This window comes from Athene cunicularia (genome assembly GCF_003259725.1).
Source record: "Athene cunicularia isolate RWA chromosome 1 unlocalized genomic scaffold, athCun1 chr1_part1, whole genome shotgun sequence".
Classification (NCBI taxonomy): Eukaryota; Metazoa; Chordata; class Aves; order Strigiformes; family Strigidae; genus Athene; species Athene cunicularia.
The window spans coordinates 94,903,677-94,931,272 of NW_020799091.1; the positions used below are offsets into that span (position 1 = coordinate 94,903,677).

General features: G+C 41.6%; 2 protein-coding genes across 3 annotated transcripts in view; one reads left to right on the forward strand and one right to left on the reverse strand.

Moving 5' to 3' along the window:
* TMPRSS2 (transmembrane serine protease 2) overlaps positions 1-995 on the forward strand; it is a 13,903-nt gene extending 12,908 nt beyond the window's left edge. The window contains exon 13 of the mRNA XM_026846488.1: positions 990-995. Within this exon, the coding sequence (XP_026702289.1) occupies positions 990-995 (6 nt within the window). The remainder of the gene's footprint in view (positions 1-989) is intronic.
* Positions 996-2,034: 1,039 nt separating this feature from the next.
* LOC113483626 (interferon-induced GTP-binding protein Mx-like) overlaps positions 2,035-27,596 on the reverse strand; it is a 32,025-nt gene continuing 6,463 nt past the window's right edge. Inside the window, exons 1-15 of one of the 2 annotated variants that reach the window (XM_026855348.1) lie at positions 23,034-23,047; positions 22,010-22,074; positions 18,991-19,310; positions 17,288-17,483; positions 16,460-16,597; positions 15,077-15,231; positions 12,894-13,032; positions 12,272-12,470; positions 11,459-11,537; positions 10,382-10,504; positions 9,440-9,581; positions 7,067-7,225; positions 6,084-6,160; positions 4,376-4,618; positions 2,035-2,551 (exon numbers count right to left, since the gene is read on the reverse strand). In XM_026855348.1, coding sequence (XP_026711149.1) covers positions 2,318-2,551; positions 4,376-4,618; positions 6,084-6,160; positions 7,067-7,225; positions 9,440-9,581; positions 10,382-10,504; positions 11,459-11,537; positions 12,272-12,470; positions 12,894-13,032; positions 15,077-15,231; positions 16,460-16,597; positions 17,288-17,483; positions 18,991-19,254 — 2,148 coding nt within the window. In that variant the 5' untranslated portion in view covers positions 19,255-19,310; positions 22,010-22,074; positions 23,034-23,047 and the 3' untranslated portion in view covers positions 2,035-2,317. Of the gene's footprint in view, positions 2,552-4,375; positions 4,619-6,083; positions 6,161-7,066; positions 7,226-9,439; positions 9,582-10,381; positions 10,505-11,458; positions 11,538-12,271; positions 12,471-12,893; positions 13,033-15,076; positions 15,232-16,459; positions 16,598-17,287; positions 17,484-18,990; positions 19,311-22,009; positions 22,075-23,033; positions 23,117-27,596 lie in introns of those variants that run through there. The other variant, XM_026855355.1, reaches the window with a different exon arrangement.

Below are 27,596 nucleotides of genomic sequence, written 5' to 3' on the forward strand. Positions count from 1 at the left end.
GGGGGGGGGGGGGGGGGGGGGGGGGGGGGGGGGGGGGGGGGGGGGGGGGGTGGAGAGAGAGAGAGGGATGCTCTGGAGCTGTAGCAGCAAGTGGTGAGTTAAGTGTCCTGGTGGTGAGGTCCCTGGCTGCGCATATCGAGTTTGACTCTTGAACTCTCCCTGCTGTGAAAGGCAAAGGGCCAAGTTTTTCAGTAAGGCTGTGTTGCAAGTGATAGTCCTCTGATTGCAGCCACACGTACAGAGGCTGGATGTTTCATACAAAGAAATACAAATCTGTGTTTCTGCGTAACCGGGTGAACTACCTCATTTATTAAATTCGGCTTTTAATTTCTTAAGAGGTTTCCTTTATGTATCTGCATGTATGTTTTTAGCAAAATGTAATTAATATCAGAGTGCCACCTCAACTAGGATTTTGAAAATAATTTATAATCATAGTACAGAGGATCAAAAAGCCATACCAAGTCACTTTTGTTAAGAAGGATAAATCTTTTGAATGAAATTACTAGTCTTGTTTTCTCTTTTGGTACTGAAGTGCAATTATCTTGCATGTAAACACTGCACCAAATAAATTTTTTTTTTTACAAGTAGTTTTCCTTAGTAGTGGTTTATATCTGTTTGCTTGGATTTTTTTGGAAGCAGTTGCTAGATTCAGTGTCTGTAGTGCTTTGAGAATCTGATTTTTAAAAAACAAACCAAAAAAACTCTACAAAGAAACCCAACCCAAAAAAACAAAGCAAAAGAAAAGCGATCCAATAGCTTGTTTTCATTCCAGTATTTCACATCCTGAAATAAACCCAGAGAAAGAGACCTGTGTGTCCAGGAATGTTGAATGTCTTTAGTGGCTGGGTCTGATGAAGTCATTTGCACTTGGGAAATCGAATTAAATAAAGAAGTTTAGCCAAAAGGCAGTGGTTTGAGGGAGTTGCACCCTGTTTTGTCATTACATCTCATGTTGCCTGAAGCAATGTGTACCTGCCTTTCTTCTCTAGGTGTGAGACATGGTGTTTTCAATAGAACATGAGCATAAAGTGTGCCTTGGGGGGTACCATGATGTAGTAAACAAGTTTAAAGTACTTTCAAAATAGAAATTAAATAAAGTTATGTTACCAGGATTTTTTTTATGGCTTCTGATCTGCAGCACTGTAAGTCAATAGTATCAAAACAGTATACTGAAATGTGGAAAAATGGCAGTAGTGCTATGAGGTGAACACTGTGCCCACAGATGCCAGCCGTCTGCTGCTGTAGTTTCATGTCAGGGTCAAACACCTATCATTTCTAACATGAAGAGAAGGCTTTTCTTCTAAGCATCTTGGAAATTACTGTATGGCACACTGTACAAGCACATATTTTTTTAGCTGAATGCGCATTACTCTTGCTGCACAAAACACAGCTTTGCCCAGAAAAAAAAAAAATCCTCCATATGGAAGATGTAACGCATACAGGGTGCCATATTATATTTTGCACTGGTTTTCATGAAATGAAAGCTTTTAGAAAGGTTCCCATTGCCTTGGGCGAGGGGAAGGAAAAAGGCAGCAATTAACATGCTGAGACACCCTTCTAATGTTTAACATCCTGGGTGGTGTTTAATCCCTTTGGATATCCAAATCTTGCCATCTGCTCAATTGCCCAACAGTCCCAAATTTTGAGGCAATGCTCTAGGCATTCAAAGAAAGCCTTTCTCTACAAATCAGAGAACTGAAAAAGGAGAAACAGAACCATTCGCATCCTGTAGATATACCAATCTTTCCCTCTAGGCTGGAACTGTTTCATCATTTCCCACCCCACCCCCCGGACATACTGGGCTGGAATTTAACAGTGGCAATACCTTGCAGACTCACCTTTCAGGTGATGGCAGAAAGGACAACCATCACAGTATGGCAAAAACACAAAGGGGAGTGGTGGACTGCTAGGGTTGTGTGCTAAGCTTCGTCTAGGAAAGTTAGATAATCTGATTTCTACAGTTTGTGAGTTACACAGCTGAAAGTCCTCATCTTAATTTAAAAAAAACAAACCCAACACAACAACTCTTAGAGCTCTAGCTTTTTAATAATTGTTTCAATGATTATACAGCGTTCATGAAGCAAATTTTAAAAAATAGCTTAACATTTATTTAATCACAACCCCCCCACCAGAGCACTTTACATGAGTAGGTGTCTGCATGTAGGTGCTTATGGAAATAAAAGCAGAACTGAACATTAGAAATGAGTGCTAAAGGTCTGTGCTGGCATTTTAGGCTAGAAAATGCCAGCACATGGGGGGATTTTAGGCTAGAAAATGCTAGAAAGCAAGAGTAGAAAAATACTTCTGAAAAATAAATCTACAGCAAGGTGAAGTCTCTCAGGGACTGATAGGCTTTGGCGAGACGATTAACTCGTTGACTGAGGTAACTCCTGTGTTTAGCAGCTTCGCTGTCCTCCTGAAGGAGTTGGCTTATCTTGTCTCTTTCTTGCAAAAGATGCAACATTGCGGTCTGTAAGTTATCCCCGAAATCATGAAGGGCATAAGACAGGATAATCAGAGGTATCTGATTGGAGAGGCGTTTACTTGCTCCCTGCAAGAAGGGGAAGAAAAGGCAGAAGACTTGTTTCCCAAAAAGGAACTAAAAAAGGAAGGGGCTATAGGTAATCTGGCAGGAAGTGACAGCACCTTTTTTAAATGTTGTACTGAGTTACTATTTAAGGGTGCATCTAGGAATTAAAAAGTGTTTGCCATTAGACTCTTTTGTGCCTAAAGATCTAAAAGTTAGGAATTAGTTTGCAGACATCTAGTCAATAGCAAGCAATTCAGCTGAGTCAGGTAAAGCACTTATTGAGCCTACATGTTCTCTAGGCACTTCTGACCATGATGGGAGGAATAGGTGCTTTAAATATGGGTGGTTTTCTGGAGCCAAACTCTACTCAAAATCTTGACAGTCCTGCTATAGACAACACAGATTCATGCATGCCATTTTCAAAGGCCATGGACACTTATGAGATTTCATCTCATGCAAAGTGTATTTGGCTTTGCATACATGTCGTGGAGGTATGATGCACTGACATTTGTTATTGTTGAAATTGCACTTAGGACATTTATGGAAATGTGTAACTAACATCTAAGACATTTATGTTATAGCAGAGAGTATAGCGAGGCAGGAGGGAAGAGCTTATGCAGTTCTGCCTTTGTCTCTTGTTCTCTGAAAGCTGCTAGTTTTCTATCAGCCTGAGCAACCTGAACATTTAATTGCATGAATTTGTCAAAACCTTGCTATTGAAATTCAAGGTGAGTTACTACCTACCTTAATGCTTTATTAATATTGATCTTGTTGCTTTCTGGGGGAGTTTTACAAAACAAAGATCAAAAGCAAATCCTGATACTGTGTGTTCTCTTTGCTGTGTTTCTTTAACATGATCCTTTGTTAAAACATCCCATTTGTCTTCAGAGACAACTCCTATGAAGCTATCTGCAGTACAGCATACGCACTCTGATCTCTACAGATAGCTGAATCCTTTTTAGCTTAACATTTTATTATCACTCCTCCTGCTGCATTAGTTTAGGATCTGACTGCAAGCCACTGACACGACGTTCTGCTGGCAGCAGGAATATGCAGAGGGTCTCGAGGTTGACCTGAGCTCTCAGACACTGTGCCAAACAATGAAGTGCTGTACATAATGTCGTTAAGTTTATGGAAATTAGTGTTATTTTTAAACCATGAGACAAACTTGCAGTGGGGAAAGCAATCCTGGAACTATTTCTGCCTTTGTTGGAGAGGGGGGCTTGCCTTTAACTGAATATCAATAACTTTGAATTACAGGGTCAAGGGCTCTTTCCCATCCTATTCTCTCCTCCATGCTGGGAAGTTACTGTCCTTTCCCCCCCCTGACACTTGTTCCCATCAGAAAGCCAGCAAGAGAACAGTCTACTGGTGTGGAGCTGTGTAGGAGACAGGGAGTCACCTCTATGAAAGGCTGGAAGAGGATGAGGAGTCCACTTGCTGATGGCATATTCCCTGAGTGAGGGGCAGCTGCAGTAGGGAGCCATGCCCGGCTGGGGGGTAGCTAGCAAGTGGCTTAAAGAACCAGCTGTCATTTTAAAAACCTGCAGGCATTTCTAGTCGCCATATCCTGCAGAGGGCAACAACTCCCCTGCGACTGTGCTGACACAGCCCATCAGACCAGCTTTGTCCTGGCATTTTCATCACTGGCCAGAATCTCCAAATAATTTGTACTGAAACTGCATGTACCTGGATGAGAAACTTATACCCTCTGGCTAGTATTGCCTGCATAGTGGTGGTATTGCATGAAAGACTCATATTGACTACAGATATATCTGGATAAGAGGAATATGCTATAACATTTAGGGTGCAGAAGAACTGCTATATTGTAGTCTGTAAACTCACATTGAAATAGGCCTTCGTGTGAGAAACCATTTCCTGGACAAAGGAGGGCTCTTGATTAAAAACAGATCCAAATGGCAACTCTTTCCCATTGCCAGCTTTGGTAGCGTTTTCTACCTTAACAGAGTTTAAATCATTACTGTAAAGGTCATCTTGGCAATATACAATTCTCTCCATTTTAAACTGGGTCCGGATATGTCTTTCAGCCACCGCTGCTTGTTTCTCTCTAATGTCTTCAACTCTGGTCTAGGAAACAAAAAAACCAAGAATTTCTCAGACATTTGCTTCCTTTGCAAAAGTGCTGGTGCTTAGCAGTGTCCCCAGGGAACGGCAAGGTGGGCACAGTGTTCAACAGTGCAGCACTGTCTAATCGCAGACTGGCTCTTGAGAACATGGAGTAATGCTTTAGATTCTGGTTCCTCTGTTGTGAAATAGTAGGAAAATGTAGTGAGTTTGTCCCCTCCTTAAACATGAGTGGGATTAGTCAAAACCTGGTGCTTGGACCCTGATGGAAAATAAAAGGTTGATGTGAACAAGCAGCAATGGCCAGCCATGAGTTCAGCCTGCAGCCTGTCTTCGGTTTTTGCATGGATTTGTTTGTGTCTCCCTTTTGCAGTAGGCAGTGACAGCAGGCACTGATGTGAACTCCACTGCCTTTCCTGCCCTTCTCAAAAATCGCAGTCTCCTATCTGCTGTCAGCGCACCAACCATCTAACCCCTCACTGGCGCTTTTATTGAAGTAATCTGATGCTTTCTGGCCTTTTTGATACTTCCACCTAAAAATCTGTGGGGGCAACAAAGTTCCCTCAGTCATCCTCAAAATGCATCCTCAAATAGCATCCCTGTGAAAGCATCCTATCTTTTTTCTCATGTTCACTGACTACCAGAACTTCCTCCCTCTTCATTCCTCTCACCAAGGCCTAAAGATCTTCCCCTCTGTCTTTGGCTGAACTAGCTTGTTTGCTTGCTGTATGGTTGTCCTGGGAGCTCAGTAGGGTTTGGCCATGCAAGTCAAATAGCAAATGATCTATTTCACTCATGTTTGCCTTTGAGTTTCCTTTTTAAGTAATACCCTGTGAGTGGACTCTGCTTCCTGGCTGTCCAGCATTGCTTTTCATCTTTTCAGTGCTCTTTCTGAGCAAAGGCCTTGAATGACATCTGTATCATTTAGCTCCACCCTAAAACATGTAATCCCCCAAACTGTGAAGTCACCTTCTAACTCTCTCATAGTTGAATGAGTTTTGGCTTTGCTGCTGCTCCCTTTTATCAAAGGTGAGATTCCTGCTGGCTAACAGCCTGGATTGCCTTTCAGAGAGGGAAAAGCACTGTTTCATGCTCTGAGGATTAACAAATAAGCGCAGGACTTAAATTTGAAATTAGTTATAAATTCTTATAGGCAGTCAAGGCAGTCAAACCAGGTTTTCTTTGCATTGTGTTGTATGTGTCAAGAATGTGATCAGAATGAATGAAGAGTGTATGTTTCAGATCTCCTCAAAGTTGTACTGAAAGGTAAAGTGCACCTTCATTAGTGCCATTATAAACATGCTATCATTTTAAAGCTCTTTCTTATTTTGTAAAACTGTAGGTCTGCAAGAAATTCCATGCTTGCATGAGGGTAGTGCAATGGGATAGGTACTGTAAGCATGGCTGTATTTACAAATGCCATTCTGTCCTACTCTTGTCTTAACTCAGGTTAAAGGTAGTGTCTCACCTTAGCAGCTCTGTTTAGATTGTGAAAATTAGTGAAGTGCCTTTTAGTGAGTTCCACAAATTTCTCTTGAACCATTCCTAAGGGAAGAACAGACACAAAGTCAGGTAAACAAGTGAGGTTTTAAGCTATTGTCAATACGAGACTTGGAAAAACTACTAATTTTCTGTATTCATCCAGAAATAGCTAAGCAGCTGTACTGATGCACTATGTCTTTATGACCAATAAAAACAAGTAGGAATGTAGATTTCTAGGTCCAAGAGTATGAGCCATTAAAGACCTCCTGTAACCACTTAACACCTGAGAGATTGAGTATCACTGAGATTTCCTTGGTAAAGCAATTTCTGTGCTTACAGCTGTGTCTGACCAGATGTGACATCATTCACCTGTGTGGCCATATCTGCATCTCACCCTCTGAGTGGCTTCCCCAGGAAGAGGGGCTGGTGCATATAGTACAGAGCGCTGAGTCTGGCACAGACGCCATAGCTGCCTTCTAAGGCAAACATAGGAGAGACAGGATCATGACATACTTTTTCTCTTGGTGTTTTTTACTGGATGAACTACTTACCCTTTCCCCCAGCCCCAGCAGTCACTGTATAATACTCACAACATCATGCAAAGTACTGGCAAAGAAGCTGGGTTCTCAGTTCATGTTTGTGAATGCCACTCCCTAGGCTGGGAATACCAAGCTGCTTGGCTGGCACAAGGTATTTCTATTATACTATTCCTTTATTGTGTAATTTATTGTAGTTACTTTCTAACCAGCCACTGGGAAAAGTATTAACAAATGCTGGAGGCCACTTGTAGAGAGATTGGAGACTCTAGAGAGGAAGCAAGCCCCCAAGTTGAATCAGATTCAATTCCCCACTCTGAAGTATCCTGGCTGGAGCTCTTGCTCCAGCAGTGAGTCAGCTTATCCTGGAAAAAAATTGTCAGGCCCACCAGTGTCTCCCACGCAATAGCCTCATGTGATCTGCAAGACGTACTGATCACGTTGTGCAGTATCTCAACGGCTGGCTCCTCCAGTTCTATGATTTGCTCTTTTATGACATCCTCAAATGTCCTGTAATTCGTGAAGGCCGGGAGCTCCCGTCCACGATACTGGTCTTCATATTTCCACACTTTACTGGGTACATTTTTTTTAACTGTAATATTAAAATAACATTGCTTTACTACTCTATCACTCAGTTTATAAACTTCATATTTAATAAGAAAGTCTATTTTTCCTCTTTTAAATGCTCTTGAGAAGAAAAACTATTGAGACAATCTTTCAAGAAATATTGTTACTACAAAACTGAGATAACACACAGTATCGCTCAGTGGATGACCCATCTCACACACTGGATCAAGCATCTAACTGACAGAAAGCAATCCAAAATTATGATGGTGCTCAAAAATACTGATTCTTCTTGGAACTGCTACCCTTATAAAAGTGGCCATTACCAGTCACTTCTGAGTTTTAAAAAACCCAGAACAAAACAAAAACCCAAACTTACTAAACAGTCACCCCAGGAAATCTACTGTTGGCTATTTAAGGTATCACAGTCAATATTTCTTTGTTTACATTATACAAACTTGCCATCTCAGATGAGGGATATCCCTTCATATTAGTTTACACATTCAGGTAAAGATGTGTTTCTGTGTGTTTTGAAAGGTTTTGACATTGCCCTGTTTCAGGGTCAAATTTGTGAATCATGAATCAAGTGCAGATGTGGAAGTAGAAGTCGAGCCCTGAATGCATTCAATTCTAACATTCAGGTATATGAGTCCATGACTGAATAATAACAAAACAAAAAAACAAAAAAAGGAAAAGACAGAAGTAGATGTGGAGTATCTGGTTCAGAGTTTGAAAACATACCTGTACAGTTAAGGTAGTACAAAGCTGTAACATGGCCAAAAGAACATCTGTCAGCTTTGCGACAGAAAGTTCAAGGTTTTAACTATCCAAAGTATCTGCTATTTTTAATACTTTCATTCATCATAAGGAAGCTGAAGTTAAAGAGAATCATCTGACATGCAGTGATTGACCTTCAGAAATCCTAGTGGTGCCTGATAACAATGGTTTTTGCTAAGGAAGGGCTTGCTAAAGCTGCCTCTAGTTTTCAAGCTATGCAAGTGAACTTACCCTGCTGCACATGTAACTCCTTCACCTAAGCATATTGATTTTGGGTTACCATATTGTCAGCAAGAGCTGTGTAAGAGTTGCTGTATGATGCTCCCCTGATCCTATTGTGAAGTTGGATGTATTAGTTTATATCAATGGGGATAACCTGCAAATGCCTAGAGAATTCCACACTGTGGTTCTGCTGCCACATGATACCTTGTGCATCTTGTGCAACTGAGTTGCTCTTTGTCCTCTGAAGAAGCTACATCCTTCTGCTAGTGCTTTCTGCAGTTCTACATCAATTTCTTCATGCCTTCATTATCTTACTCTTTTATTCTTCTCCATAAAATCATGTTGATTGGCTTCGTACTTCATGGATGGGGCATAAGAGACATTCACATAGACGAATGTCTGTCTGTCTGTCTGTCTCTTTTCACATATATGCATATATATACAAATATTTGTCTCTGACTGATGGCACCTTTGCAGCCTGTTTGTACCTACCATTTTAGAGTCATTAGTGATGTTATCATAGATGTGCATCAAAGACCAGAATAACCTGTTTCAAGAGCTACTGCTTGACTGGCAGCTGATGTTATTTCATCTCTAGGAGTAAATGATGGAGTTTCTGAAAGATGTGAAAAATATGCTGCAAAAGATGTTGAGTGTATAGCAGAAGGTCAGTCTGGGTGTATCACCCTACACCTAAGTTTAGAACTGAGTTCAGTTAAACAGCAAGTTGGGTGATGCACAGAAAGGGGTACTCTTTATAAGGTTGTGGTTGTTTCAGACTCAGAATTGTTTACCCCACACCTTAATTGAGAGCTTAAATAGAACAAAAAAGACCAAAATACTACTACTACTACCTTTATTATATAGATGATGATGATGATGATGATTATTATTATTGTTGTTGTTGTTGTTATTATTGGTGTTGGTGTTGGTTTTGTTGCTGTTGTTTAGAAGATTGGTTCAGAGAATCACCAACTAGTTCTATCTACAATCTTGATTTTACTGTTTTGCTTGGAGAAGAGAGATATCCGCTGATCTCTCTGTAATGACAGCATTTAACGCAAGCTGGGTCTTTGACCCCAAGGACCAAAGCATAACTTGCCTAACACTACAACAGCTGAATGTTCCTGGCTTCTTGTTTTTTACTTTCTTCAAAACAACCTGTTGATGATGCTGTGTCTTGATTTAAATGCAAGGAAATGGAATCTCAGGTTAGCTACAAATGATGATTTTCTATGCTTACCCTTTGCAGCACACTCTAGGAGAATCACTTGCCATGTTTGAAACTCTCTGCGGATTTTTGCAAACAGTCTGATCTCATTTCCAAACAACTGTTCCTCTCCACGCATTGCCAGAGAGATGTCTTGATTAAAGAGTTTGATCAACTGTAATGAATTAAAGAACAAAGTGAGCAATGTAGTAAAGTTTAATTTCTTCAGTCTAACTTTGCATATGTTAAGTAAATCTGCGTCATTTGATGTTAAAGCAGGGACATGGTTCACTGAAAACATCCCTTCCTTACTTCTTTGATGCTCTTAGCTCCTGGGTTTTGGCTTTTTTTGATTTTTTTGTTTGTTTTCAAAACCAGAACAGCTAGAGGAGAACAAACTTGATACTATTTTTTTTTTGGTTCTGTTTTGGTGTGGTTTTGTTGTTCTCCCGTGGACTCTTAGAACCATTTACTAAATTCTAATTGACCAGACTTGTATGAAGTCTTTGAAGGCTGATGAGCCTTCCTGAGTATATCTGCTGGCCTGCTGAAAGTTTACTGTGAGGGATTAGCTCCCCAAAATGAGACACTAAGATGGATTCGCAAACCATATTTTGATATCAGGAATGCATTTGGTCTTATGAGTGGTGTAAACAATGGAATCCCCTCAAAATGTTGGGCAGGCAGGAATGTAAGTTTTCCCTCTCTGAGGTGACCAATCAACTGAGTTGTTGTTCAGTTCTCTTGTCTCATAATCACAGGAAAAACGTTGATAGAAGGGGCCATGAATTCCTGTGGTCCTTTATTTTTGCAGGTATGATGTATTCCTGCCAGAGGTTTGTCTATGTTATGCAAAAAGCTTCAGTGACAGATACCATAAGCTTCCTGGTGGTCCATGTCAATGTTTTGCTAAGTTTAGGTGGTTTCTTTTTCTCCCATATTTACCTCCTCGCTCTGCTCTGTACTGATACTTACATCTGTGAGGAAAATCAGCTTCTCAGACTCTGTTGTGGGTGCACCTCTTCTGTACTTCTGTAGATCCTGTAACGTTTTTTGGAGAACCTCATGTACTTGGTTCTCTAGTGTTGGCAAGGTTTTCTGGGGGGTAGACAGTAAAGAAGGACATTTAGGTAGGTTGAACATGTCTGGTTTTGGAAGGAAAACAATATCGCTTTAAGAGTAGCCTACTCCTACAGGTGACCTTTGCTGCTCTTAGGAGTCCAAGAGCTTGCTGCCTTTGTATCCCACACATGATAGTGAGACAGAATGGAAGTGCAAATATGGCCTTCATTGAGAGAAGACAGGGGGCTAGGATCTCCCTGAGAAATCAGGCTGGATGTCACTGTGAGGTGGGCAGAGTAGCTGCAGTAAGGAAACATTTCACCTACAGTGAGCCAAAAACTATGTCCTCACAGGTTGCCCCAGGAAGGTGGGGATGCAAGGAATATACTGGCCCCTCTGTTCCTGGTAAACACCTAATTGAACATGGCTGTTTAGTTGCTTATTTTATGTAAGGTTAAATAATAACATTTTCTTTTCTCCTTCAGGACTGAATTTAGAGGTTCCCCTGTATTTTAGCATTTTCCCTTAATGGAATAAGGTAAGTTACTTACAGATATGCATATATAAAACTAAAACCCCAATATACTTACATTAATACAGTAATATAATAAAACAGATCTTACTTGAGAGTTAGAAGACATTTTAAGTTATTGCGTTTTAGTAAGCTCATAGCAGTAACTTGTCACCCAGCCAATCAACACTCTTCACAAACGAAATATCATGGCTGCCATTGAACAGGCTGGAGTTATGAGTCACAAGTAGATGAAATGATTTGCCTGTTGTCAATGTTCAGCTTAAAGGCAAACCTGAGGACAGAGCATGGATTTCTTTACCTCTCACTGTCAGTTCAATTTGTTCTCAGATTGCTGGATTGAAGGATAATTAAGTACTATCTATGCATATAAAAATGCAATCCAATGTTGAAGGGCTGAACTTATTTTTACATAGTAACTGATACAAACAGCTTAGTATGGCACCTCTGTTACTTACTTTAATATGTCCCACAAGTTCATTTGTGAGCTTCTCTGCCAAATGAGGGACAGTAGCCCTTCCTTCTTCCATAAGAATGCTGTGAAAAAGAGGAAAAGGTGGTTTTGGATAGACCCTGTGTGTAGGGCAAGGAGGCAGCACTGATGCTCTGCTTTGTTTTCTCTAGTTCTACTACACAAATTGAGTAGAGAAAGGGCCCTGGGGGGACTTCTAGTACAGATGTGATAGCAACCCAGGACTCTGGGCACCATGGCTTTTATGCAAGCTTCGTTTCACAGCTACTGGCTAAGCAAAGGGAAACAGAGAAGAATCTGATAATCACAAAATCTAACAGCAGATTAATGTGCTGCTGTATTATTTCTGCATGTCTGAAGGACACTGATTCAAAACCCTTTTCATCTGCCATTCTCTATGGTATGATTGATTTGCTGCTGAGTCATCTAGATAAATTTGTGTCCTCAGCACAGGCAGTATCCTTTCTCATGCTGAGTTTCACCGTGTTTTCCAGTGAACAGAAATTCTTCAATGCTTGTCTTGAAGTGCTCAGATGCTTAGCTTGAATTCTTTGAGACTATTCTGAACTTCTGAAGTTCATTGCACCTCTCCCAGGGTTAAGGTGAGATATATATATATCAGTTTATGTGACATGTAAAATTCTTCTGGCTTACTGGAATGCAACACTACATGGGCAACGAGAAATAGTGAGTATAATTAATACCTGTTTTTAATTCTAATTTAAATCTCAACAAGTCAACAAGAAGCTTTGAAGTGACTTTAGTACTTTTTCTATTAGGTCATTTCTGCGAGAAGTACCTGAAATGTTTGTGATTCTCAAAGAACTTTCTCTCCTGCTGGATTGCAGCAGCCAAGGTCAGTTTGTTATGGATGTCCTGCTGGCCACGACACCTCACGATCATGTAACCTTTTTTGAGAGGGATGACCAGGTTGCGTATTATGTTAATAATAGCCTCTTCAGTTCCTCTGTCCACCAAGTCTGGTTTCGTTAGGATCCCTGCAAAGTTACCCAAAGAGAAAGTTAGTTGAGTGAAGGAGTTAAATGTGGGAGAGGTCCAATAGGACACCCCACCACCAGAGTGGGAACACTCCTGCACTGTGTTTTATAAAGCAGCTTCATTTGATTTTCTCTCTCCTAACAGGTTTCCAGCTTCTGGGCTTTGCACTGTAAGACTTGCTCTATAGTGTGCCTCCCACCATGCCTTTTGCCTTGCAAACCAAAATTGGCTCAAAATTGAGTCAACTTCAAATTCTTAAAATTACTTATCTCAAACTGTAAATAGTTTACTTAGGCTGTTTTCTTTGTTTCCTTCTTCTAGTAGCTGATTTCACATATCTGGCATGGAATACAGAACATCAGACCTTAATGGGAAAGAAGATTTGCACTTCTCTTCTACTTTTAGCTTAAAAATTGCCTCACCTAATGTTCTTTCTCCACTGGGGTCCACCTCCTGAGCCATTTTCAGTGCTTCTGTTGTTGCAATATCCACATTACATGGCACCACTACCAAATTGAGTGTCTCTTTGCAGCCAATAATTTTTCTAAGTAACATCTTGATCTGCAATGCAATACAGCGGTAATGAAGTTCAGTGAAATCAGATGCTTGCATGTAGGATGTGACAATTTCTAGCAATATGAGCCACTGTCTGATGACATTAAATGTCACATATACTGAGTATAGTATTACATGCTAAGGGATAGCATGGGAATGGGTCAGTGGAAGTATGCAGCCTCTTCTGATGTCAAGATTAATCCAAACATCTAGCATGAATGAGGCCTGACTGTTGTTTTGCCTGTCCTGAAAGCTGTGTAACATTTAACCTCTCATACATAGAATATTTCATTATGGAAATATTAAAGCTATTTAATAAATAATCACATGTAAGAAAAAAAGCTCTGGCGTCTAGGTGCATATTTATGGATAGAAAACAAGATAGATTATGATGATAAATCTCAAATTTGTATCTCTGCAAGGAGAGCAAATGTCTTCTAGTTTATATTTCAGTAGACTATCTGAAAAGAAACCCCAAGTCACACATGACATCTAGTTGACTTTTTTTCTGTATGTTAATGCCAAACTAAAAAGAGTTTCTTGTAATTTGTGTTGTACTGCAAAATGTTCGCACAGCTCTATTGTGGTTATACTGAATTAAATTAACTCTTCTTTTTTCCTGAGGTCTGGTAAAGGTGCCTCTCTTTTATACTTCCCATCCATCCCAATTTCTGACATGTTGCAATGTTATATCCTCCATCTCTGAAGCATTCAGACAGCTGGGGATGATGGAAATGTGTGGATCATGTCACACCTGCTGCTTTCTTCTGAATACAATATAAAGATTACTGTCTAACTGTGAAGTGAAAATACTCTTAGAGAGTAAAGCACAGACAATGCACTTGTCTCATTTTTGTTGATATGTCTAATTTAGTTTCAGCTACTCTTATTCCAAGTTCCTATTTTAAAGTATTTTAGGAGAAACAATACACTCAGCTCCTGCGTATCACCCTCACAGTTGGCCTTGTCCAACAAAAGTTTTATTTGCATTCCCCAGCATTTCTTCTAAAAGCAGACAGAAGAGTAGAGATCGCCTCCACTTTAATGCATATTCTGTTTACTTCAAAAAGGGTCTACTGAGATTCCTTAAGGAATGAGAAAAAACAGGATGGGTCTGATTCTGATGTGTTCTGTAAGTAAGGGGTGACAGAGCAACAAACCAATAATAGGGCCAATTTGTCACCTTGCTCCATAAGAGCTTACAAGAACTTGGATATTCACCTTTACCAAATACACCCAGAAAACTGGTAAGAGACGACTCATTTTGGGATGTATCTATCTTCAGGACTGTGGTCTAGCCAAGGGACATGGGGGCAGCACCGTGTTGAAGGTCGACATAGCCAGGTTATTCTGTGCTAACATGGATAGGCTGTGTCAAGGCACCCAAAGTGGCTCCTTCACAGCTAGCGTGGGCAACTCCCTTCTGCACAAGGATGGGAGGACAGGCAGGAGATCCTGGACTACACTGTTCCTATTAGCAATTGTTGGGGAGGGCAGCGAGTCTGCTGCCAACTTGATTGAGGAGGAATTTGACCTCGGCAAGATTCCGGTGTACCTGTGAGAGGAGGAACTTTGCTGAATAAACAATATGTGAAGAACTGCTGTCCACGAAGCAGGATGTGGGAACTGCAATAGCAACATGTGATAAGGAAGATGGGGAAGTATAATAAATGCTAACCAATAGCAATAATAAAAAACAAGCTTTGTGACCAATCACGTAGACGCACGATATGACAATGTTAGTATAAAAAGCGAGCGTCTGTTAGACAAGAGATATTCGTCTGTTAGAGATTCGTCTGTTAGACAATAAAGAGGATTCTTTCTTCTTGTAATAAAGATTCTTCTCGCCTGAATAAGTTGTCGTGTCTGTCTCTACAATGACAGGCGATTACTTGCATGAAAAACAGACCTGCCTGTTTGTTAGCATAGCTCTACTGTTGGCTCAGAAGCCTAGCATAATAAGTCCAGGTTCCTACAGGAAAGGCTTGCATGTGAGGTAAGTTACAGAAGTGACCTTGTGCACAGGTTGGCATATGAGACTGAGTTTTACCTGTTCCCCAATGTCTTTTGGCTGATCCCCCACAGCCACTCTGGCAATTCCAGGAAGATCAATTAGTGTCAGATTTGGGACATCTGGAGACCGAATTTCTAGGGAAATTAATTCTCCACTAATGGCACCTCTAGTACCAGCCACAACATCCTGGGCTGCAAGGAGAAAAGAGTAAGGCAATGAATACAAGCTTCAAACAGTGCATCAAAGCAAAGCAGAACACAACTTTGGAAAGTACTTACTACCACCAAAGGTTCTTTTAGGCCTGGCTTTTTTAAGATTCAGACATGCAGGTAAGTCCATTTATGCAAAAATCTAAGAAAATATTTATACAATACGTGGATACATGGAGTCATTTTGGAATGTGAACTGTAATGTTTTACAAAGTATATACTTAAGAACTCTCATATATGCAGACAAAACACACCACAGTGAAAGTGACCAGATGAAATACTGGTCAGTTTTAGAAATGCTTCCTCAACATCAAGACATTTTGAAGGCATTAATCAATCCTTGGCTGTCTTGAAAGATAAATAGATGTTATTTTATATTCTTCACGTTTTGATAGAGAGGTTGAGATATGAAGTAATTTGTCCCAGATTAAGGCAATAATGCTTGAACTGTGAACAGCACAGAGAAGCAAGGAACCCCACAGTCATTCTCATGAGAGATTTTCAGCTCTGTAATTAGCTTAATCAGTTCATACCACTTGCCTTGCCAGTTTTGGAAGTATATATTGAAAATATCCAAATAATATACTGAAAAGCTAATGAAGAAACATTAGGACAAATAACAATGTTGCAAAACCATGTTAGTCAAGGAAATAAGGATGATCCAGCTTTCACATTTAGAGCAAGTACTTATAGCCCTTTGGGTAAGAAAAATGGTTCCTTACACAGCATGAAATATCATGAAAGTAAAGCTGTGTCATGGGAAGGACAATGATCGAGGCTGTGGTCACAGGCAGAAGGCCTATATGTGCTCCACTCTGCCTTTGCAATTTTCTCCAAAATCATAATTTAAGCCATAGAAACCTCAAGATTCTCTGAGCTTTTGAACTGATGACAAGAACCATTTAGGGCTTTGCATGTTTACAAGTTGAAAGACAACCTCCCCAAACCAGGCAGACAGCGTCCAGCTGAGGACACAGTCTGAGCTTTTATTGGACACCATGGAGCACTGTCACCACTGAAGTAGTAAGTAGCGTAACTGTCTTGAGCGAGTTATATTATGTTTCTTCTGCTCTGAATTCAGTTCTTGGTGTTACTCATGGCTACAATCACTGTGTTAGTATGGGAACTGCTGCTCAGCCTAAGAAAAGGACAGAAAGGATTCAGAGGAGATTGAGCAAGCCGAAGCAGAGGGGAATGCATTACAACTCACCTTGTCTTATTGCTTTCTCCACCTCAGATGCATTTTGGAGCTCTATGATGATGTTGTGGTAACAAAGTTTTCCTTTCCATGCCTCGGTGACAGGTATTTTTCTCAGTTTAAGTTCCAAGGGACATCGAGTAACAATACCTGCAGCAATTCCAAAGACAGAGTTAACTCTGTCAGCAGTTGTTACACAACATGGACTGTGTGACATACACAGGGTTGCCTAATACTTTGCACAGAGACACAGAAATTTTCCAAGAGACATTGCCAAAGGGGTCTCCTCCAACTTTCCACTCATAGCAGGACCATCACCAGCACTAGATGAGGTCAGCCATGGCTCTGTCCAGCCATGTCTTGTCTTGCAAGCCTCCAAGGATGGAAATTCGCACCTCTTTGGGTGACCTGTTTCAATGCTGCACCTACATACTATGAAAACCTTTTCCTCAAGTTCAACCTGAAAGGCTAGATCGTATTGTCAACTCAGACAGAACTTGCAGAACTTATATAGAATCATAGAATGGCTTGGATTGGAAGGGACCTTAAAGATCACCCAGTTCCAACCCCCATGCCATGGGCAGGGACACCTTCCACTAGATCACGTTGCTCCAAGCCCAGTCCAACCTGGCCTTGAACACTGCCAGGGAGGGGGCAGCCACAGCTTCTCTGGGCAACCTGTGCCAGTTCTCAGGAAAAGGAAAAGGAAAAAGAGGGAGAGGGAGAGGGAGAAGGAGGGGAGAGGAGAGGAGAGGAGAGGAGAGGAGAGGAGAGGTGGAGATCCCTTTCACCTCATCAAAGTGAAATTCAGATGAAAACTCAATGAAGTTGTGTTCTTACCATTGCCCCTAGGAAGAGCAATGCCAGACAGGGCTTCTAGGACAGAGCTTTTCCCAGAGCTCTGGTCTCCGATCACTGCGATTGCGGGCAAAGCCAGGTCATTTTCTATTCCGAGAGCTCTTAGGCTGTCGATCAGATCAATGCAGGGTTGGATCTTTTCCTCATATTGGTTGTACAAGGTATGTTCTGCTGCCTGCTAGAGTTAAACTTACAGTGAATTTTCCATAAATTAAAAATAAGTTGTTTCCATAAGAAAACACCCGTTTTTGGCATCCTTTCAAGCTAATCATTCTCTAGTAAACCTTATGTACTGGCATCAAGCTGTACGTCATATCACTGTGCATTCTTACACATTTGTGTTATAAACAAGTATATGTAAATACAAAAAAGTCAGTTGAGGTTGGCTCAATGACTATCCTTAGCAAAAATACCAAACTTTGTAAGATATCCTGAGAAGGTAAAGAGTAAAATGAGACCTCAATACTAAGTGTGATTTGGTTTTGTTTTTTTTTTTTTTAATAACTGTCATTTTCTTCCACTCATCCATAGATGTACTGAAGTATGTGTATGCAAATGGAGACCAGCCCCAGTAATAACAGAATGTAGTACAAAATAGTTTATTAAATCTTTGTTTGAATGTTTAGTTTGTGTTCAGACACCAAAAGCATTCTGCTGTAGTGTCCTTAACAGGTGGCTAAAATCTTTTAGACCATCATGGCTCTTCTTTCTTTGCCTCATTTTAGGCTAGGGTAAAGGATAAATATGACTGATGTGTTTTAGATGTTTTATTGTAATTTTTTGGGTTTGATACACTTGCCAGATACTAACATAGGTTCCTGATTTTCAAAACAAACGAAATAATTTCCAGCCCTTTACAAAACTGGTCCACCTGCTGTTAAACATGCCCAGTTGAAGAGTATAAAGATCAATTTGGTCTCTTCTCCCCGTTTCTCTCTCCACATTCCAGTCTGACTACTGCATTTAGAAATGCAGTTTTGAAAACACCAATATTTTATAGACCCTAACAGGACAGGCACATTCATACTTGATTTTTTGAAAGGGAAAACTGAAGATTCTCACCATCACCTTTGTCTAAGAAAGCCACCTCTGAAAATACATGATCTAATCAAACAGAGAAAATTTCTCTTTCAAGATGAGAAAGACAGCACACATTACTGGAGGCAGATATTTTAAAACCTTACTGGTAACCCCTCCCCACTATCTTCATCACAATGTTTACTAACTAGTAAATCCTAACCATTCTCAAGGAATTTGACTATGGCACAGACTTAAAACCAATCTGTTTTCAGTGTCAAATATTCAACACAGGTTATTATTAACCTTTCTTTGCATTTCTGATGAAGGTAGTAGAGCCTCAAGTAAAAATATCTCAGATTTTAGGATTTCTGTTCAGCATTTGCTAATTGTTACCAATGAAACAGATACATGTTGCTCATTCAATTTGCTGCTAGGCTGCTGCCATCCTATTTTTGAGACCTGCATTTTTTATGCCTGCAGATTAATTGCAGGTACCTGTCTTCCTAGTTACACAAATGACTGCGTGGCCCTGACCCCAAAAGTATTCCTCTGCTTAGACCTAACAAGTGCAGATTACCCAAAGAGACAAAGGAATTAATTTTGGGGCACAACGTGAGTCAGAGTGGGAAGGATCTATGCCCTCTTCTGGCATCTATCTGCCTTACCTTGTCTTGTTCTCCGTAACACTGTTCCTTCAACTCCTTCCACTCGCTAGGTTTTCTCTCAGTCATGTTCTCCGACATCAGATCTTCATCTTCTAAGTCTGGTGGGAGAGGTACTGCAAAAGCTTCTGAAGATGTTTGTACAGAAGGTGATGTAAAAACATCTTTCTTCCGGGCAGGTTTGGTTCTTTCAGAAAGTTTTTTGACTGCTGCATTCTTATTATCCATAGCCTGCTGATTTCTTGGCCTACCACGTAGGTCATCCATAAATACTTCTCTAAATAGGGATTACTGTCTGGTCCAACCACTCTTTCACACAGTTTCTGAAATCAAACATGGGGCACTGAGTGACTCCAGCTTGCAACATGATCACAGCAGAGAAAATCAAACACCGGTTTTATTGACTGATTCAAACTCTCATTAGATATCAAGTGCCACAGCTCTTTTCAAATCACTGAAATTGCTCTCCAGAGGATATATTTGAAACACTTCTCCCTACCTCTTTTATGCTTTCGTTGTGTTTTCAAAAAAAGGAATTGTCACAGAGTAAACAAGAATTTATTTTTTTTTTTTTGGGGGGGGGGAAGATAAACCATTTTTTGCAAAAAGCCAGTTTTCCTCAATGAAATCTTTTGCTAAAAGGTGTTTTGAGAAGCATAATCAGTATGGCAGCTGCTGGGCATGGTTGGAAAGAGTGTGTGAATGCTTAACTTCAGTCACATGGGAATACAGAGCTGTGTGGCTGCACAAGGAGGGTCTACATGGGTGGCTCAACAACTATGACAGCAGGAAACACCAAGCCATAGTCTGCTATGAGGCCAACTCACCTTCCTTGCAGTAGAAACACTTGTCAGGGGCAAATCTTGCATCTATTTTAGAAGCTCAACATCTTAATCACCCCCTCAATAGCTTAAAACCCTCTCCAAAAATGGTGTCACTGGCAAACTTGCTGAGGGTGCACTGAGTCCCACTGTCAACGTCACCCACAAAGATGTTAAATAGCACCGGTCCCAATATTGACCCCTGAGGAACGCCACTAGTTGCTCTCCACTCAGACATCGAGCTGTTGACCACAACTCTTTGAGTGCGACTGTCCAGCCAGTTCCTTATCCACCAAGTGGTCCATCCATCAAACCCATGTCTCTCCAATTTAGAGACAAAGATGTCATGTGGGACAGCATCAAATGCTTTGCACAGTTCCAGGTAGATGATATCAGTTGCTCTTCCCTTACCCACCAATGCTGTAACCCCGTTGCAGAAGGCCAACATATCTGCCAGGCACGATTTGCCCTTAGTGAAGCCATGTTGGCTGTCACCAATCACCTCTTTATTTTCCATGTGCCCTAGCATAGTTTTCAGGAGAATCTGCTCCATGATTTTATTGGGCCCAGAGGTGAGACTGACTGGCCTGTAGTTCCCTGGGCCTTACTTTTTCCCTTTTTAAAAATGGGGGTTATGTTTCCCCTTTTCCAGTCAGCGGGAACTTCACTGGACTGCCACAACTTCTCAGATACGATGGATAGTGGCTTTGCCACTTCATTCACTAGTTCTCTCAGGACCCATGGATGCATCTTGCCAGGTCCCATGGATTCGTGCACCTTCAGCTTCCTCAGATGGTCTCAAACCTGATCGTTTCCTACTGTGAGCTGTTAATTCTCCCAGTCCCTGCTTTTGCCTTCTGCAACCTGGGCGGTGGTGTGGCTGGAACACTTGCCGTTGATTACCTTGACCTTCTCCATACAATGGGTAATCAGATCTCCTGTTTCCTTCTGGAGAGGGCCCACATTTTCCCTAGTCTTCCTTTTATCACTACGTACCTATAGACATACTTTTTCTTGTTGCTTTTGATGTCCCTGGCTAGATTTAATTCTATCAGGGCTTTGGCCTTCCTAACCTAATCCCTGGCTGCTTGGAAAGTTTACTGTATCCCTCCCAGCCTACCTGTCCTTGCTTCCACCCTCTGTAGGCTTACCTTTTGTGTTTGAGGTTGTCCAGGAGCTCCTTGTTAACTTCCTCTTCTTTTAATTTTTTTTTGTTAAACTTGCAGGTTTTCTAGTTTGAGCAGGTGTCAAAACAGGATGATCAGACACAATGTAAGTTATACTTTCAAGGTGTAAAAGAAATTTAGAAAAAAACAGATTAATTCCACACTTGCTATTCAGTCTTTCTTTTTAATAAAACAGTACAATATTTTTAATAGATATTCCTGTCTCTTTTTATCAAAATAAAAAATAAATTACTATGGGTAAACTTCTCAGTTTTGACCAGAAATAAAAGATGACTGAACTACTTCAGTTTCTTTATTTATTTTACAGTTCTCTCATCATTCTCCACATGTACCCTTTTTAAAAATATTTCAGTAGGAACTTTTTTCTCTTTCTGCTAGTGAATTATAGAAATTTTCTTCCTTGAATGAAGACCAAGTGCTTTATCTGCAACAAACATACATTCCCCATTCACTGACCACCAGATTCTTTTGTGATTTTTCTATTGCTACAGGAAATAATTTACTGACAGTAATGTTTCTAATAGTAATCACTTTTATTGCCTCTCCCATTCTCTGCGTGTGTTTCAACTGAGTGGAATGAACACTTCCCATAAATTTTTAATTTAATGTAAATATTACCCAGGATTAGTTTTCTGTCCCATTTACATTATTGGGCTGTGTTCAGAATTCTTAATGTACTGATTTTAGCCATATGGCCTCCTAAATATGAATATGTTCCTTTCAGAAAGAGGTTATACAGCAAACCTTAGCTACCCTTACAATGAATAGGATGAAAAGTAAAAATAGTGTAGTAAGGCCACTAGGAAAAACAAACAAACAAACAAACAAACAAAAGAGAAAGAACTTGCAAGATAAACCTGTGATATCTGGGAAACTGAAACTTAAGGAGTCTGACAAAAAAAGTGGCAACTTTGAAATATTTTAGTGCAAGGGCTATATGTTACCACAGACCCAGGTTTTTTAGCTAAGTCTACAGTGCAGACCACAGATACACAGGCTAACAAAGATACCTACAGTAAGCAGTAGAGAAAATCAGCATGTGTGGATTTCTGAGCTACCCGGCTGTTCTTCACCTGGACCTGAAAATGGTTAGATAGGTTGGTGCAACCCTTCACTGTGCCATGCAGGGGGCATAGTGATTGCTTTTGCAGTGAGCCTTGACAACATTGGATGAAAGAAAGAAAGGAGAGGAAAAAAAGAGCTGCAACTTTTAAGTGCCTTTCTGAAATTAGCCAGAATCCACGTGTGAAACGTGACACCTGGATGATGTGCTGATACTGAAACTCTGATACCCCTCCCACCGGAGTTGCACCTGCTTCCGTCATTGGGACTATATTGGTTTCCTTGAACCTTACCTTTAGACATTTGCCTGCCTGTGTGTTGGAAACCGCTCCCAGCACAACATGAAGCACTGCACTACACAACTACATCTCCATGAAGGACCAACCCGCTGATGGTGCTAAAGAGGAGTTGCCTCATTTTTCTCTAATGATCCTGGCTTTGTGTCTCGACAGGTAATAACAAAATCTGTGATCAAACCCAAAGTGCAAAGCTGTGGCATAAACCCACATAGCTCTTGAATTTATTCACTCTGTGTCCAGCCAGAGGAGCGCAGGGCCTGACATATCCTGTGTTATTTCAGGATATTTGGGTAAACTACACAGTCTCTGGTTTGTATGTTTATTAATTCTAGCTGTCTTCTCAGAAGAAAAAATGAAGCAATGCAATCCAAAATTATGCTACACATGAATACTGCCAGATAAACCATGTTGCTGAATAAAATGTGCCCCCACAATGCACACTTCAAAAAATGTGTTCCAATTTAAATGCTGTCTCTCAGTCATCTCCCTTTAAAAAAGAAATAATACTAATATATTTTCTTTTTTCCCATCCCAGAAATCAACAAATCCTACTCCTGGAAGCCTTGTTTAGCTTACTTTAGACTCTTATACAGCCTTATCACATACAACTATTAAAAGGAATGAAGAGTCAAAAAATGTGTGATTATTTTTAGAAGGAGGAAAAGAGAAACTTTTACCTGTGTCGTGTCCTGTAGCAAGGAGAAGCAATGACTCTTCAACTTCTTCTGGTGCTTTTTTACTTACAGGCTCCACCTACACACTGTGACAAGAGTCAGGAGAAACGAAACCAATTCTGATATGAAAAGGGCTCGCTTCATGACAGCTCTGGAAATAATAATGCAATGCGCTGTTTTTTTCTTTTCATTCATTTCCTTATATGCTAGCCAACTTTCCTGCTGTTGTTTAGCAGATGACAAAAATGAAACTCCTCACGAACACAGCTGGCTGCCTCCTCACTTGGCTGTACTGCACAGCAGGGTGACAGGGGCAAATGGCAGAGGTGCTTGGAAATATTACCCATGAGGAACAACCCCCCCTTCCTCACCCCAAAAGTCCACTCGCTGAGTCAGCTCACTTGCATGTGGGGTGAAACCAGCCAGGTTGAGTGGAGAGTGGGCAAGCTGCTGTGCCCCAATCCCCACAGGGATACCCACTGGAGATGCTGGCCCTGCACGATCAAGGGGACCCTTTCAGCCTTCTCATCCCTTCTTGCAAAGAGCAAGTGGGTGAGGGTGCCCTCCACAGGAGAGGGAGTATTTCTTCCACCTCACAGAAACTTTCCAGCCCAGCTATGGTGGCAAGTTGTGTCACCGCTCACCTGGGCTGCACCTTTGCTGGTGGAGGCTGCAGGGTATGGCCGAGGTTGATGAACATGGACAACAAGAAAGCAAAGGGATACACACTGGGATTTATTGCTGCTATGCACTACTTCAGGGCAGTCGAGGTCTCAAGCTGTTTCTCAGGTCCTGGCACTCATTCCTTGACATTACTGGGTCAGGATGCTCCCTATTCTGGTGTCTTTGCTCTCCTGCCCACGTTTTTTGTGTTTTTATAGGTTCTAAGCTGTTAAGAAAAATCAGCTTGCTTTGTCCAGACAGGGACTTTGCAAGCCTGATGGAGGATCAGCCGTTATTTCTCACTCCCTCTGGTTTTGACTATTGCCTCGATCAGCTGCTTTCAGTTCCTGGTGGTTTGGGCATGTTTCAAACTGCCTCACTGTGGTTCGTGGATCTGACTGAGCAGCAGTCACAATGTTCATTAGAGCCAGCCCTTCCTCCTACTTCATCATCTAGCAGGGACTCAGAGGGCTTGTGTCTCAGCTCTGGCTGTAGGTGTGTGGCAGGGAGTGACACGGGGCCAGTGCTGCACGGGCAGTACCATGGCTCGCTCGGCATGGGCCGTGGCAGGGACTGCAGCTGCAAGATCTCCTGGCCTCCTCCGCCATCCCTCTTGTACTCAAGCATATAAGAGACCTATCTGAGTGGGAATGGGCTTCTGAGTCATGCTACTGATTAGCTTATTAATTTTCAGCAGTGCTTTTGTTACATGAATGATTTGCTTATGGGGTTTTGTTTAATCACAAGACTATGTTTTGAAGAAAAAGATGAGATCTGGGCAATATCACCTTGCTGTGAAGGGGAAATCATGGTTCTCCATTCTCCAAATGTTAAGATTTCAGTTGTCCTATTTTTTTCTGAATCAGCAAAATAAAATCTTTACCCCATTACTGGGAAATATTTTAGTGTAATGAATTGAAAACAGTTTTCCTGTTTATGTAATGATTTGTAACAGCATGTTTCACTGCCAATACAGTTCTACAAACTAAGACAACACAATATAGGATGTTTAAAAAGAGAATAAGCAGAATTTCTTTCAAATCTCAGAAATATAGAGTATGTTTTGAAACAATTTTAATCAACATAAATATAGGACATGATGCAAAGGATGAAAGACCAAGCATTTGTCAAAACAAATTCATATTATACTTTTAAAAAGGAATATCAAAATGTAATGTAAATGCACTAGTTGGTAGGATCATTATGTGACATAAACCATTAGGCAAAATCCTTAATCATAAAATTATTCAGGTAGTAAGAGACTGTCAGGTATCGTCTAGTCAAACCTTATAACTCAAAGTAGTTCAAAGTAGTTCAGACCATGTTGTCTCAGGCTTTATCCCATTGACTCTTGAAACCCCCCAAGGATGGAGATTCCACAGCCTCACTGTGAAATTCATTCAAATGGTTAAAGAGCCTTGGAGGTATATTTTTTTCTTCTTCATATCCAGACGGATATATCCCTGCTGTGTCAGTTTATGTCCCCCCTTCTCTCATTCCCCCACTGTGCATCTCTGCAAAGAGCCCAGCACCATCCTCTCAGACATAGATGCTGGGGGGGTGCTACAAACCCACCCCCACAGCCACCCCTTCCCCGGGGTTGAGCAAGCCCTGAGGCCGCTGCTCCTCCCCTGACCACCCTCAAACTTGCTGTTCTGCCCATGTTTTTCAATACTGGGGCCTCTAGACAGGAGGTTGTATCCAGATGAGATCTAACAAGTGCCATGCAGAGGGGGTCAAACACATCCCTCCATCTCCCACCTGCTCCTCTCCACACCACACAGGGTGCTGCCAGTGTTCAGTGCTGCCAGGACATGCTGCTGGCTCCTGTTCAGCCTAATGTTCACCATGACCTCAAGGGTCCCTTCCAGCAGAGGTGCTCCTCAGCCAGGCAGTCCCCAGTTCATGGCACTGCAGGGGTTTATTCTGTCCCAGGAGCAGAATTTTGCATCTGTCCGTGATTAGTGGACAAGGACCTTAACACACACCGCCCCCCACCCCGAAAAAAAAAAAAAAACAAAACCAAAAAACAACCATCTTCAGACAGCTGCTAAGAAAAACTGTCAAAACTCCAAGCCTAAAATCCCTACAAAAGCAATCCCTACCTAAATAAATAAACAGAAATCCCACAGTCAAGCCAGAACAAACACTCATAGCTTCTGTAAAGCTGTGTAGCTGCCTGTAGTTCTGCTGATGAAAGAGCATAGTTCTGGTAGTTGTAGATGAGTTGGCTGTACTTCCACAGCAAGGGCTTGTCCTTGTTGAACTCCATGAGGTTCACACAGGCCCACCTCCCCAGCCTGTCCAGGTCCCTCTGGATGGCCCATCCCTTCCCTCCAGCGTGTCGACCGCACCACACAGCTTGGTGTCACTGGCAAACTGCTGAGGGTGCACTCAGTCCCACTGTCCATGTCTCTGACAAAGATGTTAAACAGCACCAGTCCCAACACCAAGCCCTGAGGAATGCCTCTGTTCACAGCTCTCCACTTGGACATGGAGCCATTGACCACAGATCTTTGTGTTGATGGTATCTGAACAATTGCCAGAAGAGAATGGATCCTGAGATCTGGATGTTTACAGGCGGTAATATTTTTCCCTAACCTTTTTTCTATTTTCCTAGCTTCTGACAGTGAGAAAGGAATAGAAGAGCATTGTCTTTTACAGATAAGGCAAATAAAGTCAATTTGGAGGGGAGAGGCAGAATCTGAAGTCTAATATTTGCATGTGGTGTATATGATTGTCCATGAACTGTTTAGGTGGAATTAGTTTTACATGTGCTTACTCCACTTCTCTTCCTTTAATCTTGTTACATTAAAAATTATTGAGACAAGCTCCTCAATTCATGTAAATTATCACTTTCAACGAGAAACTAAATGGTAGCAGAAGAACTGGGAAAATTGTATTGGGAAAGTTGTGCCCTTTGAGGTGAATTAAACATGTTTGTGTTTAAATACAGAAAAATTTAATGAACAATGTATTGAGCAGAGTACTACTGCTGTTAAGTGGTTCTACAAGGACTATGTAAACATGTGGCATAGGCCAATTCCTTACACGTGCACCTATACCCACCATGTGAGTGTTGGCACAGGGTGCCTTAGCCCCACAGTGCCTTCCCCAGCACCAGCTCTTCTGCCCAAAGGTGGCCCCTGGGTGCTCCCATTGCACCATTGCTACAAGACAGGCACTTCTTATCACATCACCTGGTGAAACTTCATTCCCTTACAAGGAGCAGTCCTGTGTCTGGCATCCCTGCTTCCAGCCAGGGTAACTTCTTCTTGCCCTCCATGCCAGATCATGCCTTGGTCATGAATGACCACTGCTGAGCAGTTACAATTTGAATTTCCCCTTCTATGGCTGTACTGGGTCTGGCTGAGCTGGAATTGGCTTTCCCCTATAGCAGCCCTCACGGTGCTGTGTTTTATGCTGGGAGCTGGCAGGGTGTTGATGGCACCCTGGTGTTGTGGCTACTGCTGAGCAGGGCTTACACAGCACCAAGGCTCTTTCCAACATTTCCCCTCAGTGGGACGGGGTGGGCAAGATCTTGGGAGGGGACACAGCCAGGACAGCTGTCCCCAGCTGACCAAAGGGATATTCCAGACCATGTGATGTCTGCTCAGTATAAAGCTGGGAAAAGGAGGAAGGGGCTGGGGTCACCCTTGGTCCTCCGAGGCAACCACTACGAGTACAGGAGCCCTGTCATGGGAAGTAGAGAATAAATGTTTTCCTTTTTTTGCTTCCATGCGCGGACCTTTGCTTCGCTTTGCTTATATTAAAACTGCTTTTGTTTTACTCACAAGAGTTGGTCTGTCTTATTTTCTTTCCCCTCTTTGCCCTGTTGAGAAAACAAGGGGAAGGGGGCGGGGGAGTGATAGAGCAACTTGGTGGATACCTGGCATTTAGCCA